A 19,651-nucleotide genomic window follows, 5' to 3' on the forward strand; every position below is an offset into this window, starting at 1 on the left:
TACAGGACCCCAAAAAATAATAATAAAAAATAAATAAATAAATAAAAATTAAAAATAAATTATTTGCCTGAGAAGCTGGACAGGACCAAAAAAAAAAATAATAATAAATAAATAAATACAAAAATAAAAATGAAAAATAAATGATTTGCTTGAGAAGCTGGACAGGAACCCCCCCTTCACCCCCCAAAAAAGAAATAAAAAATAATTAAAAAAAATATATATATATGATTGGCCTGAGAAGCTGTACAGGACCAAAAATAATAATAATAATAATAATAAATAAAAATAAAATAAAAAACAATATGATTTTTTTGAGAAGCCGGACAGGACCAAAAAATAATAATAAAATAAAATAAAATAAAAAAAATATAGGATTTGCCTGAGAAGCTGGACAAGACCCAAAAAATAAATAGGTAAAAAAAAAAAAAAAATATATATATATATATATATATATATATATATATATATAAATTCTTTAAATATATATATATGATTTGCCTGAGAAGCTGGACAGGACCAAAAAAAATAATCCAATAAAATAAACAAAATAAAAAATTAAAAGCTATGATTTGTCTGAGAAACTGGACAGGACCATAATAATAATAATAATAATAATAATAATAATAATAATAACACAAATAAAATAATAATAATACAAAACTATAAAAATATATGATTTGCCTGAAAAGCTGGAGAGGAACAAAAATAATAATAATAATAATAAAATAATAATAATAATAATAAAAAATATATATATATAGGATTTGCCTGAGAAGCTAGACAGGACCAAAAAAATGAAGGAAATAATAATAATAATAATAATAATAAAATCAAATAAAAACTATATGATTTGCCCGAGAAGCTGGACAGGACCAAAAAGAAAGAAAAAAAAAAAGATGAGATTAGCGACAGCCCATTAAAAAAATAGCTACAGTTAGAAAATGGCCCCTGGACATCTTTGCAGTAGGCTTTTCTTCTTGAACACACGACCCATTTCTTACAGAAACAGCTGGCACGCCCATCGCTAGCTAGTCCGAGTGTGATTTTGTTTCAACATAACGCCCAAAATGGCTATGAAGAGCGAGTCCTAACAGCAAGTAAACATTGTCAATGACAAGTGAAATGTAGAGCAAGAGTTGAAAGTGTGACAACGAAGGAAAGATGACAGCAGGATTGAAAAGTGCATTTATTTCCATGTTCAGGCACTTGAGTTATTGCTGCTTTGTAAACACCAAACACAAGTGAGCACCTCAGGTGAGACTAAATCGTCAAATTTACTGCCCAGCAGAAATTTTTTAAATGTCAGGATCAAGGTTAGCGCAGATGGAGTTGGCGGAAAAATATGCCACTTCGAATGAGAAATTTCAAGAAATGAATAAATACAAGTCGGGACCTTTTTTTTGTTTTTCTGAACCTTCAAGTCGTTTGCGATCAATTGTGATGAGGAGAGATGCTGGGAAAGAAAAGGACTAAGATATGTGACGCCCGGGTACAAAATAGAAGGATATAAAAACATGCAAACAGCACCGAGTGGCGAGGAACACTCAGCAGCTAAAGAAAAATGTTAGGTTGAAGAAGCTCGAGGCGTTGTCAGAATAATGGATCACTTCAAACATGCAGTACGCTTTAAATGCTTCCTAGAAAAAGTTGTACACATATGACCTCCAACAGCCTTCTGACGACCAGTCCGTCACTAGCCCCTCTGTTGCAAGTTTTGTTGGTTCTATGTAACCTGTTTATGTGTGCAATGGCTATGAGGGTTTTTGTCCTCGGCCTCAGTCTGGACCCCCTCCCTGGAGTCCAGCCTTTAGACTGAATATTTTTTTTTACTTTCCCCGCCCCCCAACATTTACTTGTTTCTCACCATTTTATGTAAGGGGCGCCGGAAGTTGGCAGACCCGTCAGCGATCCTGTTCTGTCTCCCTGTAATGTTTGTCTGATTTTGAAAGGGATTGTGCTGAAAATCTCAATTACCCCTCCGGGATTAATAAAGTACTTCAGATTCTGATTCACACAGAGATCTCTTAGAAATGCTGCATTAAAACTGGAACTGAATATCGTGAATCCATTCACTTGTGCTTTTTATACAGAACCTACAACTGATCAAATGTTAAGATTTGCGAGATAGCTTTCACACAGACCCTGTTCCGGGTCTTGTGTTTCGAAGCACAAGACCCATTCCGTGTCCATGGCTTTTGTTCAGAACAGCAAATAAGGTGGAAAAAGCTCGGTTTCTGTGTGAAAGGGGCTACTGAACCATTTAGTTCCACGTCGGTCTTTGCTTTTCTTTCAATTTCCCGATTGAACCCCTGGCCAAACTTCTTCAGGTTCTTTTACAAAACAAAAGTAAGTAGTCTTGGTGCTCGGAGTTCTGCCAGCTCCGCACACACTAAGGCTTTTTCTCGAGGTAATTCGAAGGAACCCACCCTTTCCTGGGCCTGCCACTGTCCAGCACCTTGCAGTACCACCAACCATTGGGGTTTCTCTCAAGAACCTCCAGACTGGTCCCCTCGGGGAATCCCATGGTCTCCTCATCGCCGTGGTAATCCGCTATGGAGACGTAAACCTCTCTGAGGTTGTTGTGGATGATGTGGGGCTTGGGTCTCACGGTGGACATGGGGAGGGCGTTCTTCTGAGAGCTTCCGCCCAAGAATTCGGAGCTGCCGGTCCCGGATCGGTTCCGGCTAGGCAGCGTTATGTTGTTGGGCGCCAGGCTGCGTGGCATCGTGCCAAAGGAGGCGTTGCGTCTCACAGTGGGGCTGGAGCGAGGGTGGTCGGTGGAGTTGAGGGACTCGTTTCTCCTGAGAGAGCCGACCGGGCTCGGACTATCCCTGATGGGGGCTGAGATGAAGACAGACTGGGGACGGACAACCTGCTGCTGTTTGGCTCTGTTCTGTTTTCGTGATCCAAACAAGCCGGTCGGTATGGAAAAACCACCTGGAGGTTTGGAAGGAATGGGCGGAATCACTTTCTTTAGGTTTTGGTTGAGGTTGTTCATAGCTTGGACCCTTTGCTCGTTCTTCTCCAGGCTGTTGGACTTACTGAGGCTTCCGGGTTTTGAAGGAGTACCGTCAGATTCCGATCCCGCTATGTCGTCTTGTTGCCGCACGGGCTCTAGGAAGAACGTCGGTGCCCAACCCTCGGCTTCCCCCCAGCGGATATACCACCAGCCGCTCTCCTGCTTCTCAAGCACCAGCACCTCGACCCCCGCAGGAAAGCTCACCTCGGACTCTTGGACCTTCTCGTAAGGGTCGGTGGTGCGATAGAGAATGCAGCCTTCCAGGTCCGAGTCTCCCCGGCTGCCTTTGGAATAGTTGGAGGAGAATTCTGAGGACGTGCTCTGAGAAGAGAAGGAGTCCTCGGAAGAGACGACGGATGCGGTCTCAGAGTCCTCTCCTTTGGTTTTAGTGCCGTTCTTAAGCTGCCCCGTGGGCCGCAACTGTCTTCTCAAAGTGCTGATGTCCATCTTATCTCCACTGGACGCCTTAGCCAGCTGTGGCTTTGGTCTCACTACTGGTTTTGGTTTAGAGGACGATTTGGTGTTGGGCAAGGCTTTGCTTTCCTCTTGGTCCTTCTTGGGTCTGGACATATCTGGAGTCGACTCATTGGAGGCAGATTTAGAACCTGACCCCTCCTCCCTTTTGGCTGACTTTTGGCTTCCGTTCAAGTCAATCTTCAGTTTGTTGGCCGCAGATCTCCACCCTCCTGATTTGAGGTTTTTCTTGCCAGTTTCTGACGAGAAACTCGTCTTGGAGGAGTTGGAGTCCCGGCTGCACTGCCTCTCTGGGGTCTCCCTGAAGGGCCGAAAGCCATCGTTCTCATAGATGCACTCTTCCTCTCCCTCGGCCTCATGGCCATCTTCGAACGACTCCCCCATCCGGAACGAGGCGCTGTGGAGCGAGGACGCCGGGGAGGGTTTTGAGGACGGTTGGGATCCTTTCTCGGAAGACGTGTCCTCGTTCTTCCCGTCCACCAAGGAAGCTTCGCCCCTCAGAAACTCAAACTCAGACTCCAGATCCAGATCGCCGATAGCCGGAACATCATACTCCGGCTCTTCGTACACAGGCTTCCCGGGGGACTCCGGAGCTTCAGAACCAGGGCTGCTGGGCGGGACCGTGTCCACCGAGTCTTGTTTCTTGGCGGGTGGAGCCGGGGGTGGAACTTTGGGGCGGCATAGCGTGCTCGTCCGACGGTTCAGGTTAGGCTTCTTGCGTTTATCAATGTAGGAACACGGAGCCCAGCCCTCCCTCTCGCCTATCTGCACATACCACCATCCTCCAGAGTTCTTCTCAATCACCTAAAATAAAATCCCACAAAACAAACGCAGGGTTACCGATGAAAATGAAAGTACGGGTAAAAGACTGCATGCTCCTTACATCTGCTTTTTGGCCCCCGTTGAAACTGATCCCATCAGATATGCAAGACTGGAACTCTGCAATGGTGTAGTACTCTGCTTCGACTGTAGGAGGCTCTGGGGGTGAGGGCAAAGGAAAGCCCTACAAACACAGGAAGATAATTCTGTATTTATTAAAGAATGTCATCATTTAGATTCATGTGGTAACATAATATGAAACACAATTATTATGTGGAATGTTCAAACATTTGGTACGGATTTAATTACAAAAGCAAAAAGTGGTGAAGTTGTCACCTTGTGTAAATGGTAAATAAAACTTAGAATGGAATGGCAGCAACACATTGCAAAAAAGGCATTTTTACCAGTGTGTTGCATGGCCTTTCCTTATAAAAACACTCAGTAAAGGTTTGGGAACTGAGGAGACACATTTTTGAAGTGGAATTCTTTCCCATTCTTGCTTGATGTACAGCTTAAGTTGTTCAACAGTCTCCACACATTTTCAACGGCATCGTCTTGCTGAAATAAGCAGGGGCGTCCACGATAACAACATATGTTGCTCCAGAAGCTGTATGTACCTTTCAGCATTAACGGGCCCTTCACAGATGTGTAAGTTACCCATACCTTAGCCACTAGTACACCCCCATACCATCACAAATGCTGCCTTTTACACTTTAACCCTGGAACAATCTGGATAGTTATTTTCCTCTTTGGAACCACAGTTTCCAAAAACAATTTAAAATGTGGACTCGTCAGACCACAGAAGACTTTTCCACTTTGCATCAGTCCATCTTAGATGAGCTCGGGTCCAGCGAAGCCGGCGGCGTTTCCGGGTGTTGTTGATAAATGGCTTTCGCTTTGCATAGTAGAGTTTTAACTTGCACATACAGATGTAGCGACCAACTGTAGTTGCTGACAGTGGTTTTCTGAAGTGTTCCTGAGCCCATGTGGTGATATCCTTTACACACTGATGTCGCTTTTTGATGCAGTGCAGCCTGAGGGTTCGAAGGTCATGGGCATTCAATGTGCAGTGAATTCTCCAGATTCCCTGAATATTTCAACGATATTAGGGAGTGTAGATGGTGAAATCCCTAAATTCCTTGGAATAGCTGCTTGAGAAATGTTGTTCTTAAACAATTTGCTCAGGCATTTGTTGACAAAGGGGTGACCCTGGCCCCGTCCTTGAGTGAGCATTTCATGGAAGCTGCTTTTATAGCCAATCATGCCACCCACCTGTTTCCCGATTAGCCTGTTCACCTGTGGGATGTTCCAAATAAGTCACAAATGAGCATTCCTCAACTATCTCAGTCTTTTTTTCCACCTGTGCCAGCTCTTCCAAAAGAGCTAATATTTGCAAAAAATAACAAAGTTTGTCAGTGAGAACGTTAAGTATTTTGTCTTTGCAGTCTATTAAATTGAATATAAGTTGAGGAGAATTTGCAAATCATTTTATTCTCTTTTTATTCAACGTGACAACTTCAGTGTTTTTGGGGTTCGCACATGTGCGGTTGTACCTCTTGATGAGATATCGACAGTGAGTGTTTGTATACTACATCAAGTATATATAACATATTTAAGTGTAAAAAGTATCCTCACCAGCGTTGCATCCCTGCGTGGAGGAGGTTTTTGCCTGAGGACCGGGGAGCCTGCCAAACAAAACAGAGAAATAATCATTCTGATACATTTTTTGTTGTATTTCAGAGCGACTTTATAGCGAAAACAATGATTGAAACATTTTTTTTTATAATGTCCAACAAAACAAAAAGCACAATCACTAAAAGCATGAGATAATATCTAGTTTTATAGTTTTTTTTGGAAAGAATTAGAAACAATTTCGTAAACAAAAGTTTGTAGTAGGGTTGTACAGTATACCAGTACTAATCGATCATATTCGGTACTATACCGCCTCTAAAAAGTACCGGTCCCCACCCCATTTTTTTTTTTTTTTTTTTTTTTTTACGGGCACGGCATCACGTGGTGACATTGCTGGTTTTACGAGCGGAGGAGCATGTTCGGCATCGCACACACACAGAGTGCTTACAAGCAGACACAGTGTGTGGACGGAAAAGGGAAAACGGACGCATTTTGGTGTAAAAATTCAAGATTAAGGTGAAGTCGTAACACTGACTACAACGCAGGCGGTGTTGTAGCTACTTCTAAATCACAAATTCTGGCCTCCTTGGCAACAAATAAAGTGAGATTCTTACATGTATCATTATCACTGGAGGATGAGGAACAGCTAAACATGCTTCACTACACACCGTAGGAGGATACAATAGCTCACTGGCGTCACAATGTAAACAAATGCCATGGGTGGATCTACACCTGACATCCACTGTAATGATACCAAGTACACGAGTGTATCTATTTGATAAAACAATGATAATTTTTTTAGCATCAAAATATATATATACTTTTTTAATTCATATTATGTTTATAAAGTCAGTAAATATGTCCCTGGACACATGAGGACTTTGAATATGACCAATGTCTGATCCTGTAACTACTTGGTATCGGATCGATACCTAAATGTGTGGTATCATCCAAAACTAATGTCAAGTATCAAAGAACAGAAGAATAAGTGATTATTACATTTTAACAGAAGTGTAGATAGAACATGTTAAAACAGAAAACAGTGCGACACCTACCCTTTACATCGGTATTTCTTAACCATATTAGTATTGGTTTATTAGGTATTATATTTTATTGTACGATCCTGTAACTACTTGGTATCGGATCAATACCTAAATGTGTAGTATCATCCAAAACTAATGTAAAGTATCAAAGAAGAGAAGAATAAGTGATTATTACATTTTAACAGAAGTGTAGATAGAACATGTTAAAACAGAAAACAGTGTGACACCTACCCTTTACATCAGTATTTCTTAACCATATTAGTATTGGTTTATTAGGTATTATATTTTATTGTATGATCCTGTAACTACTTGGTATTGGATCCATACCTAAATGTGTGGTATCATCCACAACTAATGTAAAATAAGTGATTATTACATTTCAACAAAAGTGTAGATAGAACATGTTAAAACAGAAAATAAGCAGATATTAACAGTAAATGAGCAAGTAGATTAATAATTATTTTTTACAGTTTGTCCCTCACAATGTGTAGAAAATAATAGGTGTATAAATGACACAATATGTTACTGCATACGACTAATTAGGAGTCTTTGTTTGTTTACTTACTACTAAAAGACAAGTTGTCTATTTTATTTAAGGACTAAGTTACAATAATAAACATGTTTTTTGTTCAAATGAAGCCAATAATTAAATTTTTTGTGGTGCCCTTTATTTAGAAAAGTACATTTAGGTACCAGAATCAGTACTAAAATAATGGTACGGGGACATCCCTTGGTTGTAGTGCAGGGGTCAGCAACCTTTTTGAAACCAAGAGCTACTTCTTGGGTACTGATTAATGCGAAGGGCTACCAGTGTGATACACACTTAAATAAATTGCCAAAAATAGCCAATTTGCTCTATTTACCTTTAATAAATAAATCTATATATATTAAAAAATGGGTATTTCTGTCTGTCATTCCGTCGTACATTTTTTTTCTTTTACGGAAGGTTTTTTGTAGAGAGTAAATGATGAAAAAACACTTATTTGAACGGTTTAAAAGAGGAGAAAACAGGAAAAAAATGAAAATTAAATTTTGACTCTTTAATTTCGACTCTTTAAAATTCAAAATTCAACCGAAAAAAGGAAGAGAAAAACTAGCTGATTGGAATCTTTTTGAAAAAATAAAAAAAAATAATTTATGCAACATCATTAGTAATTTTTCCTGATTAAGATTAATTTTTAAATTTTGATGACATTTTTTGAATGGATTAAAATCCAATCTGCATTTTGATAGAATATATAACAAATTGGACCAAGCTATATTTCTAACAAAGACAAATCATTATTTCTTCTACATTTTCCAGAATTTTAAAAGAAATTCAAAAGACTTTGAAATAAGATTTAAATTTGATTCTACAGATTTTCTAGATTTGCCAGAATTGTTTTTTTTTATTATAATCATAATAAGTTTGAAGAAATATTTCACAAATATTCTTTGTTGAAAAAATAGAAGCTAAAATGAAGAATTAAATTAAAATATATTTATTATTCTTTACAATAAAACATTTTTTTTTACTTGAACACTGATTAAAATTGTCAGGAAAGAAGAGGAAGGAATTTAAAAGGTAAAAAGGTATATGTGTTTAAAAATGCTAAAATCAGTTTTAAGGTTGTATTTTTTCTCTAAAATTGTCTTTCTGAAAGGTATAAGAAGCAAAGTAAAACAATAAATGAATCTATTTAAACAAGTGAAGACCAAGTCTTTAAAATATTTTCTTGGGTTTTCAAATTCTATTTGAGTTTTGTCTCTCTTAGAATTAAAAATGTCGAGCAAAGCGAGTAAATAAATTCAATTAAAAAAATTGAGGCAGCTCACTGGTAAGTGCTGCTATTTGAGCTATTTTTAGAACAGGCCAGCGGGCAACTCATCTGGTCCTTACGGGCGACCTGGTGCCCGCGGGCACCACGTTGGTGACCCCTGGTGTAGTGACATTACAAGTAATAACGATACAGGGACTGACCGATCTCCACTCGATGAGGTGCGATACGGGCCACAGCCGGCGAGGCCTGCTCTGCTCTTCCTTTGCCCTCCTGAGCGCCACCAACAGGGCTGGAGTCAGAACACAGCACCGGCGAGCTGATCTCCGTCCGTGCCGCCTGTGGACCCTCCGAGACTCCGTCCGCATCCCTCTCGCCCGGGGCTTTTTTGTTGAGCAGGGTGCTGATCTCCATGATGTTGCCGATGATCTCCACCGGGCCCGTCGCCGTCTTCTTCCGCGGGGAAAGGTCCTCCTTCATCTTCTTGAGGTAAGACGCCGGAGCCCAGCCCTCTTTGTCCTGGTACCTGCCGAGCAAGCGGCACACAGGATGCATCACAGGCTGCTCGGGGAAAGTCCTGCTGGGAGGCCCACCTGATGAACCACCATCCTTCCAGGTTCTTCTGGATCACTTCCACGGTCACGCCCTTCTCGAACGCTATTTCATCTTTTCCCTGGCTGGTGTAAGGTTGCACTGTGATGTACGTCTCTTCTGTGGAACACAAAACAAAAACACATTTTAGCTAAGAATTTGCACCCCATCTCAGTTAATTCCCCAGAAAACATTCATCTCTACAGAACTGTTTCATGAGGGGGTTCACTCAATCGTCAGGAGATTTGGGAACCCCTCATGAAACAGTTCTGTAGAGACGAAGTAGTCTTGGGATTTTTCCCACACATGCATATATTGCGCTCTACCACGGTATCGAGCAATATTCTCTGGATAATCTAATTAAGATATATATATACATATATGTGTAGGTGTGGGAAAAATCACAAGGCTACTTCATCTCTACAGAAGTGTTTCATGAGGGGTTCCCTCAATCATCAGTAGATTTTAATGGAAGCATTCACATACAATGGTTTATATAGAGCACAGAGTGGGTGGGTACAGGCAGGCGTAGGGTGTGGTGATTGGCTCATGTGTTACCTAGGAGGTGTTTCCGTCCATGGCGGCATGTTGAAATGATTTCACTGCGCTTGTTGAGGGATGACAGGTCTGGATGATATATAATAAACAGTTTCTCTTTTAAGCATAGGTTGCATCTTTTATTACCACTGTTGTAAGGTGTGCTGGATGCAAGAATTTGCCATGTTATTGAATATTCAACATTATTGTCTTTGAGGTTCCAAATGTGTTTGCTGAGTTCTGTAGAATTCCGCAAAGTCTGGTTTCTAAAGGAGGCGTTGTGGTTATTCCATGTTGTTTTGAACACTCCTACATATATATATATGTATATATATATATGTATATATATATATATATATACATATATATATATACATAGTATGCATCTGCCTAGAATTATTGCCGGGTCAGACTCATTCGGCAAAATAATTAGCGCATGCTTAGCATTACCGTCGGCTCAGGATTAACGATGGGTCAAACTCCTTTCGCAACATATTACTTTTATTAGCGCATGTCTAGAATTTCCACCGGGTCAAACTCGTCACGTCAGGAGTGACACTTCACCTGTCATCATTTTCAAAATGGAGGAGGCTGATTTCAATCATTTGAAATCGCATAAAGGGAAGAAGATTAAGAGCTATTCAGTAGGATTTAAGGTCCAAGCTGTTGAATATGCTAAAAAGAACAGTAAGCAGCTATGTTTTATTAATATACCGTAGTCGCGTGTGTCAAATATGAGTCATTAAATTACTCCCGCTTCCTGGTGGTAGAGGGCACTAGTGATCCTTCTTGCCACTACTCGGCTGCAGAAGAAGTGACAACAAGCAGCAAGAGTGAGCCGCCATCGTTTATTTATTCCTCTCGCTTGCACTTTTAACATGGAGGATTACATATCTAAAATAAAACCGTTTTCTACACTGGGCTTTCAATCGAAGCAGGAGGTAATAAAGGAAGATCTCCATCGAGGCAGAGAGACTTTTAAAACTGAAGAAAGATAAGGAAGACTTCTATAAACAAGTTATCGATGCTTTTGATCAGAAGGAGCTGCGCATGGACTTCATTTATAAGTAAAGGTAAGACCATATTAGGGTTTTTTTATTAAATGCGCTTTTCATGATGGTATCCTTACATCACACTAAACATTTTAAGCGCAGGCCTAAATTTACCGCATGCCTTTGGTAAGCGCCGGAGTGAGAAGAGGTTTTAAATTAATTAGCGCCCCGGCGGCAATTCAAGGAAATACGGTAAATCACTTTGCTTTTTCCTCGTCTTTTTTGTTTCCCAAGATTGGAAGGAAGTGTTCTTTTCTGGCCTTCCGGGGGGTTTTAGTGCGCGCGAGCTGGTGAAACGTTTTCCCTCTCCCGAGTCCTTTCGAACAATAATCCAGCCGAGCGACGAGGGGAAACTCTGAATCAGATGTTTTGTTAACCACAACATGTTTGACTTCGTTCTGGTGGAGTCAGCAAAATGGTCGCGAGCACCCCCCCTTTTTTTCTAAAGCAGTCCAAGGATGGAAACTACTCCTAGTACTCCTAGGACGCTGCTGGGAAAAAAAAAAAAAAAGCGAGGCTGAACCCAACAGCCTGTCCTCACTCCTCCTTCATGCCGGCTTTGATAGAAACCATCTTGGAGGGTAATCTTGGAAGTCAATTCTGCTCACAATTTGCCTCGGCGTGGCGTTTGAAGGCAGCATAAAGCCTTCCGCTGTGTTTTGCTCAACAGTGCGTGGGCTGCAGTTGTTGGGACAATAGTTTCTGGCACTGTTTGAACGCTGGAACAAAGACGTTTTTGTAACCTTCTTGCAGCGATTGTGAGCCGGAGTTGATTCAACCCCGACTCTCCCTGGCCTACTTAGATATTTTCAAACCATATTTGGTTGCTGGAACTCCAGCCAAAAATGGCCGTCACAAGCCTCACTATCGGGTGGAAGAGCAGGGTATTTTTTGTCATTATAGTTATGCAGTGGAACCTCCAAAGTGGAACATAATCTGGTCTTTTATTCTTCAGGTCTTCCATTCACGTTCACTGTTCACCTACAAGGCAACCAAGTCTACAGTATGTGCTCACAAAGGATGCTAACACATCATGCTGTTTTTCATTTGTTTCAGGAGTCTTTTTATGTGTTTTAGGAGTATTTTACGTCTTTTAGAAGTATTATATGTTTTAGGAGTCTTGTTACTTGTTTTAGGAGTCTTTATGTGTTTTAGGAGTCTTTTTACGTGTTTTAAGAGTCTTTTTACGTGTTTTAGGAGTCTTTTTACGTGTTTTAAGAGTCTTTTTACGTGTTTTAAGAGTCTTTTTACGTGTTTTAGGAGTCTTTTTACGTGTTTTAAGAGTCTTTTTACGTGTTTTAAGAGTCTTTTTACGCGTTTTAAGAGTCTTTATGCGTATTTTAGGAGTCTTTTTACGTGTTTTAGGAGTCTTATTACGCGTTTTAAGAGTCTTTATGCGTATTTTAGGAGTATTTTTACGTGTTTTAGGAGTTTTATTATGTATTTTAGGATTCTTGTTACGTGTTTTAGGAGTCTTTTTACGTGTCTTGGGAGTCTTTCTATGTGTTTTAAGAGTCTTTTTACGTGTTTTAGGAGTCTTTTTACGTGTCTTGGGAGTCTTTCTACGTGTTTTAAGAGTCTTTTTACGTGTTTTAGGAGTCTTTTTACATGTTTTACGAGTCTTATTATGCGTTTTAAGAGTCTGTTTACGTGTTTTGGGAGTTTTTTACGTGTTTTAGGAGTCTTATTACGCGTTTTAAGAGTCTTTTTACGTGTTTTAAGAGTCTTTTTACGTGTTTTAGGAGTTTTATTATGTATTTTAGGACTCTTGTTACGTGTTTTAGGAGTCTTTTTACGTGTCTTGGGAGTCTTTCTATGTGTTTTAAGAGTCTTTTTACGTGTTTTAGGAGTCTTTTTACGTGTCTTGGGAGTCTTTCTACGTGTTTTAAGAGTCTTTTTACGTGTTTTAGGAGTCTTTTTACATGTTTTACGAGTCTTATTATGCGTTTTAAGAGTCTTTTTACCTGTTTTGGGAGTCTTATTACACGTTTTAAGAGTCTTTTTACGTGTTTTAGGAGTCTTTTTACATGTTTTAGGTGTCTTATTATGTGTTTTAGGAGTCTTCTTACGTGTTTTAGGAGTCTTGTTACGTGTTTTAGGAGTCTTTTTACGCGTATTAAGAGTCTTTTTACGTGTTTTAGGAGTCTTTTTACGTGTTTTAGTAGTCTTATTACGCGTTTTAAGAGTCTGTTTACGTGTTTTGGGAGTTTTTTACGTGTTTTAGGAGTCTTATTACGCGTTTTAAGAGTCTTTTTACGTGTTTTAGGAGTCTTTTTACGTGTTTTAGGAGTTTTATTATGTATTTTAGGAGTCTTGTTATGTGTTTTAGGAGTCTTTTTACGTGTTTTAGGAGTCTTTTTACGTGTTTTAGGAGTGTTTTTACGTGTTTTAGGAGTCTTTTTACATGTTTTACGAGTCTTATTATGCGTTGTAAGAGTCTTTTTACCTGTTTTGGGAGTCTTATTACACGTTTTAAGAGTCTTTTTACGTGTTTTAGGTGTCTTTTTACATGTTTTAGGTGTCTTATTATGTGTTTTAGGAGTCTTCTTACGTGTTTTGGGAGTCTTGTTACGTGTTTTAGGAGTCTTTTTACGTGTTTTAGTAGTCTTATTACGCGTTTTAAGAGTCTGTTTACGTGTTTTGGGAGTTTTTTACGTGTTTTAGGAGTCTTATTACGCGTTTTAAGAGTCTTTTTACGTGTTTTAGGAGTCTTTTTACGTGTTTTAGGAGTTTTATTATGTATTTTAGGAGTCTTGTTATGTGTTTTAGGAGTGTTTTTACGTGTTTTAGGAGTCTTTTTACATGTTTTAGGAGTGTTTTTACGTGTTTTAGGAGTCTTTTTACATGTTTTACGAGTCTTATTATGCGTTTTAAGAGTCTTTTTACCTGTTTTGGGAGTCTTATTACACGTTTTAAGAGTCTTTTTACGTGTTTTAGGAGTCTTTTTACATGTTTTAGGTGTCTTATTATGTGTTTTAGGAGTCTTCTTACGTGTTTTGGGAGTCTTGTTACGTGTTTTAGGAGTCTTTTTACGTGTTTTAGTAGTCTTATTACGCGTTTTAAGAGTCTGTTTACGTGTTTTGGGAGTTTTTTACGTGTTTTAGGAGTCTTATTACGCGTTTTAAGAGTCTTTTTACGTGTTTTAGGAGTCTTTTTACATGTTTTAGGAGTTTTATTATGTATTTTAGGAGTCTTGTTATGTGTTTTAGGAGTGTTTTTACGTGTTTTAGGAGTCTTTTTACGTGTTTTAGGAGTGTTTTTACGTGTTTTAGGAGTCTTTTTACATGTTTTAGGTGTCTTGTTATGCGTTTTAAGAGTCTGTTTACGTGTTTTAGGAGTCTTTTTACGTGTTTTAGGAGTCTTATTACGTGTTTTAGGAGTCTTCTTATGTATTTTAGGAGTCTTGTTACGTGTTTTAGGAGTCTTTTAAGTGTTTTAAGAGTCTTGTTACCTGTTTTAAGAGTATTTTTACGTGTTGTAGGAGTCTTTTTACGTGTTTTAAGAGTATTTTTACGTGTTGTAGGAGTCTTTTTACGTGTTTTAGGAGTCTTGTTAAGCGTTTTAAGAGTCTGTTTACGTGTTTTAGGAGTCTTTTTATGTGTTTTAGGAATCTTTTTACGTGTTTTAGGAGTCTTTACGTGTTTTAGGAGTATTATTACGCGTTTTAAGAGTCTTTTTACGTGTTTTAGGAGTCTTTTTATGTATTTCAGAAGTATTATTATATGTTTTAGGAGTCTTGTTACTTGTTTTAGGAGTCTTTTTACGTGTTTTAAGTCTTTTTATGTGTTTTAGGAGTCTTTTTACGTGTTTTAGGAGTCTTATTACACGTTTTAAGAGTCTGTTTACGTGTTTTAGGAGTCCTTATACAAGTTTTAGGAGTCTTATTACGCGTTTTAAGAGTCTTTATACGTCTTTTAGGAGTCTCTTTACGTTTTTTAGGAGTCTTATTACGCGTTTTAAGAGTCTTTTTTACGTTTTTTAGGGGTGTCTTTTTACGTGTTTTAGGAGTTTTATTATGTATTTTAGGAGTCTTTTTACGTGTTTTAGGAGTCTTTTTACGTGTTTTAGGAGTCTTGTTACGTGTTTTAGGAGTCTTATTATGTATTTTAGGAGTCTTGTTACGTGTTTTAGGAGTCTTTTTATGTTTTTCAGGAGTCTTGTTACGTGTTTTAGGAGTCTTATTATGTGTTTTAGGAGTCATTATGTGTTTTAGGAGTCTTTTTACGTGTTTTAGGAGTCTTTTTACTTGTTTTAGGAGTCTTTTTACGTGTTTTAGGAGTCTTGTTACGTGTTTTAGGAGTCTTTTTAATGTTTTAGGAGTCTTATTATGTGTTTTAGGAGTCTTTTTACTAGTTTTAGGAGTCTTTTTACGTGTTTTAGGAGTCTCATTATGTGTTTTAGGAGTCATTATGTGTTTTAGGAGTCTTTTTACGTGTTTTAGGAGTCTTTTCACGTGTTTTAGGAGTCTTATTATGTGTTTTAGGAGTCTTTTTACTAGTTTTAGGAGTCTTTTTGCGTGTTTTAGGAGTCTTGTTACGTGTTTTAGGAGTCTTTTTAATGTTTTAGGAGTCTTATTATGTGTTTTAGGAGTCTTTTTACTAGTTTTAGGAGTCTTTTTACGTGTTTAAGGAGTCTTGTTACATGTTTTAGGAGTCTTTTTACGTGTTTTAGGAGTCTTTTCACGTGTTTTAGGAGTCTTTTTACGTGTTTTAGGAGTCTTTTCATGTGTTTTAGGAGTCTTTTTACGTGTTTTAGGAGTCTTGTTACATGATTTAGGAGTCTTTACGTGTTTTAGGAGTCTTTTCATTTGTTTTAGGAGTCTTTTTACGTGTTTTAGGAGTCTTTTCACGTGTTTTAGGAGTCTTGTTAGGTGTTTTAGAGGTCTTTTTACGGGTTTTAGGAGTCTTTTTACGTGTTTTAGGAGTCTTATTATGTGTTTTAGGAGTCTTTTTACGTGTTTTAGGAGTCTTTTCACGTGTTTTAGGAGTCTTTTTACGTGTTTTAGGAGTCTTTTCATGTGTTTTAGGAGTCTTTTCACGTGTTTTAGGAGTCTTGTTAGGTGTTTTAGAGGTCTTTTTACGGGTTTTAGGAGTCTTTTTACGTGTTTTAGGAGACTTATTATGTGTTTTAGGAGTCTTGTTACGTGTTTTAGGAGTCTTTTCACGTGTTTTAGGAGTCTTTTTACGTGTTTTAGGAGTCTTTTTACGTGTTTTAGGAGTCTTTTCACGTGTTTTAGGAGTCTTGTTAGGTGTTTTAGAGGTCTTTTTACGTGTTTTAGGAGTCTTTTTACGTGTTTTAGGAGACTTATTATGTGTTTTAGGAGTCTTGTTACGTGTTTTAGGAGTAATTTATGTTTTAGACATCACTGTGCATCTCTTAGGAGTCATTTTATGTGTTTTAGAAGTTGGTTGTCCATCCATCCATTTTCTACCGTTTATTCCCTTTAGGGTCGCGGGGGGCACTGGTGCCTATCTCAGCTACAATCCGGTGGAAGGCGGGGTACACCCTGGACAAATCGCCACCTCATTTTACTAGTCATTTTAATGTGTTAAGTCATTTGATGCATTTGTGTTTCTCACAAGAGGTAGAACATCTCACTCTGTGTTTTGTGCTCTCTGACCCTGGTTGACTTCCAAGCAACGTTCCCTCTCATCGTTCATGTGCCTGAGCAAACACAAACACTTCCAGAGCCTGGTCCAGCATCACAAACCTGACCTAATAAGTTCAATATTTTAGTACTGTTATATAATTAAAGTGACTTCCAATGAAAATAACAACAACATCTTGTTTTTCAGTGTGTCTGGGTGGGGGTCCCACTTCGGAAAGAATGTGTACCCCATCTCGTTTAATCCCCCTTAAAACATTGGCATGTAGCACAATGAGATGTAAACATGAGATAAAGTGTCTACATTCCTGGAACTTCCAGAGCGCAGTGTGAACAGACCGTGGTCCAGCATCACACCAGTTCCAAACCCGACCCAATAAGCTCAATATTTTATTATTATTAGGGTTGTCCTGAACCGATATTTGGATCGGATCGGATCGGCCGCCGATATTTGCCAAAAAATGCGTATCAGTAAGGCATGGGAAAATGCCGATCCAGATCCAGTTTTTAAAAAATTACGGTCCGTGTTTTCCAATGCACCGATTTAAATAATACATTCCACTTTTCTGCTGCTCCTTAATTTCCAAACCGCATTTTCTGGCACAAAAGCATTATTTGCACTTTATACTGTTGACTTTTTACTGTTTAATGATTCCATTTCTGTTTGTCATGTATAATTTGGTCTATTTTGTGTTTATCCTTGAATAAACAGGTCAGTTTCTTGTTACCATCCATCCATTTTCTACCGCTTATTCCCTTTCGGGGTCGCGGGGGGCGCTGGCACCTATCTCAGCTACAATCGGGCGGAAGGCGGGGTACACCCTGGACAAGTCGCCACCTCATCGCAGGGCCAACACAACCATTGTGTATTATTCAAACTCACCTAGTTGTTATTCAAAGTAGTAAAACCCTTTTCAACATGAATCTGACAACTAAGTAGTCTAAATAACTTTAAACTTTAATACATGCTCGGATAGGCCAGTATCGGCTAGTATCGGTATCGGACCGGAAGTGCAAAAACCTGGATTGGGCCATCCCTAATTATTATCATTATATAATTAAAGTGACTTCTAATGAAAAGAACAAAAACCTCTTGTTTTTTCATGAGCTACACAATATTGCCAAAAGTATTTAGCCACCCATCCAAATGATGACAATCAGGTGTCCTAATCACTTGGCCCGGTGTATCAAATTTGGCACGTAGGCACGGAGACTGTTTCTACAAACATTTGTGAACGAATGGGCCGCTTTCAGTGATTTCCAGCGTGGAACTGTCACAGGATGCCATTTGAGCAACAAATCCAGTCCTGAAATTCCCTTGCTCCTAAATCTAAATATTCCAAAGTCAACTTTATTACTGTATAAGAAAAGTGAAGAGTTTGGGAACAACAGCAACTCAGCCACCAAGTGGTGGACCACGTAAACCGACAGAGAGGTCAGCATAGTGCAAATACTTTCTGCAGTTGCTACAGTGCTCCAAACTTCATGTGACCTTCCAATTAGCCCACGTACATGGGTTTCCATGGCCGGGCAGCTATCTAAGTCACCAAGTCCAATGCAAAACGTGGGAAGCAGTGGTGTGAATAAATCCGGCTGATGTAGACCACAAAAGAAGTGAGAAGTGATTAAAAAAAAATCATAATATGACCCCTTTAATGCGCCTTATAATTTGGTCATCCTTTTGTACCAACCCTGTTTCCATATGAGTTGGGAAATTGTGTTTGATGTAAATACAAACGGAATACAATGATTTGCAAATCCTTTTCAACCCATATTCAGTTGAATATGCTACAAAGACAACATATTTGATGTTCAAACTGATAAACATTTTTTGTTGTTGTTGCAAATAATCATTAACTTTAGAATTTGATGCTAGCAACACGTGACAAAGAAGTTGGGAAAGGTGGCAATAAATACTGATAAAGTTGAGAAATTCTCATCAAACACTTATTTGGAACATCCCACAGGTGAACAGGCTAATTGGGAACAGGTGGGTGCCATGGTTGGGTATAAAAGCAGCTTCCATGAAATGCTAAGTGTGACGTTTGGCTGGCATCGTAGGTGTGGTTGCGTTCTCTCGTGGATGCAGGCAGAATGGATGGACACAGCGTGAAGGTAAGAAACATGATTTATTTAACTACAAAACAAGCTAAGAACAGAAATACTTGCACAGGGGCACTACAAACAAAACCAACAGAACTAGCATTTGAGCTAGGAAGAACACAAGGCGCTAGCATGTGAGCTTGGGAAATAAACAAAGGACGGAACAGCGTGGAAGCTAACAAGTATCACAAATAGTCTCTTTACCACGATCGGGAATAGCGACGTCACCTGTTGCATTGAAGCAAGTTGTTTAGACTGCGAGAACGAATGAACGAAGAAGGCTCGCTTAAATAAGGACAGAAATTAGGAGGCAGGTGCGCGTACAAAACACAAGGCAGGTGACAATAATACGTTGCTATGGAAGCGGAACAAAACAGGAAGTGCCACCAGGAACTAAGGAAGACAAAACACTAACAGGATGTTATACAAAACAGAACACAAACTAGAATATGCCATGATCCGAGCAGCGGATCATGTTTTCTAAGTAATTCACAAACAAGGATGGGGTGAGGGTCACCACTTTGTAAGCAAATTGTCGAACAGTTTTAGAACAACATTTCTTAGCAAGCTATTGCAAGGAATTTAGGGATTTTACCATCTACAGTCCGTAAAATCATCAAAAGGTTCAGAGAATCTGGAGAAATCACTGCACGTAAGCGATGATATTAAAGACCATTGATCCCTCAGGCGGTACTGCATCAAAAACAGACATCAGTGTGTAAAGGATATCACCACATGGGCTCAGGAACACTTCAAAAAACCAGTGTCAGTAACTACAGTTGGTCGCTACATCTGTAAGTGCAAGTTAAAACTCTGCTATGCAAAGCAAAACCCATTTATCAACAACACCAAGGAACGCCGCCGGCTTCGCTGGGCCCGAGTTCATCTAAGATGGACTGATGCAAAGTGGAAAGGTGTTCCGTGGTCTGTCGAGTCCACATTTCAAATTATATTTGGAAACTGTGGACGTGGTGTCCTCCGGAACAAAGAGGAAAATAACCATCCGGATTGTTATAGGC

General features: G+C 39.1%; 1 protein-coding gene across 2 annotated transcripts in view; it reads right to left on the minus strand.

Annotated features, from left to right (window-relative positions):
• Window positions 1–1,173: 1,173 nt before the first annotated feature.
• sh3pxd2ab (SH3 and PX domains 2Ab) overlaps window positions 1,174–19,651 on the minus strand; it is a 228,941-nt gene continuing 210,463 nt past the window's right edge. For both annotated transcript variants that reach the window (XM_061911591.1, XM_061911589.1), the window contains 5 exons: window positions 9,338–9,455; window positions 8,948–9,270; window positions 5,948–5,997; window positions 4,377–4,496; window positions 1,174–4,297 (listed from right to left, as the gene is read on the minus strand). In XM_061911591.1, the coding sequence (XP_061767575.1) occupies window positions 2,390–4,297; window positions 4,377–4,496; window positions 5,948–5,997; window positions 8,948–9,270; window positions 9,338–9,455 (2,519 nt within the window). In that variant the 3' untranslated portion in view covers window positions 1,174–2,389. The remainder of the gene's footprint in view (window positions 4,298–4,376; window positions 4,497–5,947; window positions 5,998–8,947; window positions 9,271–9,337; window positions 9,456–19,651) is intronic.

This window comes from Nerophis ophidion, linkage group LG09 (assembly GCF_033978795.1).
Source record: "Nerophis ophidion isolate RoL-2023_Sa linkage group LG09, RoL_Noph_v1.0, whole genome shotgun sequence".
Lineage (NCBI taxonomy): Eukaryota > Metazoa > Chordata > Actinopteri > Syngnathiformes > Syngnathidae > Nerophis > Nerophis ophidion.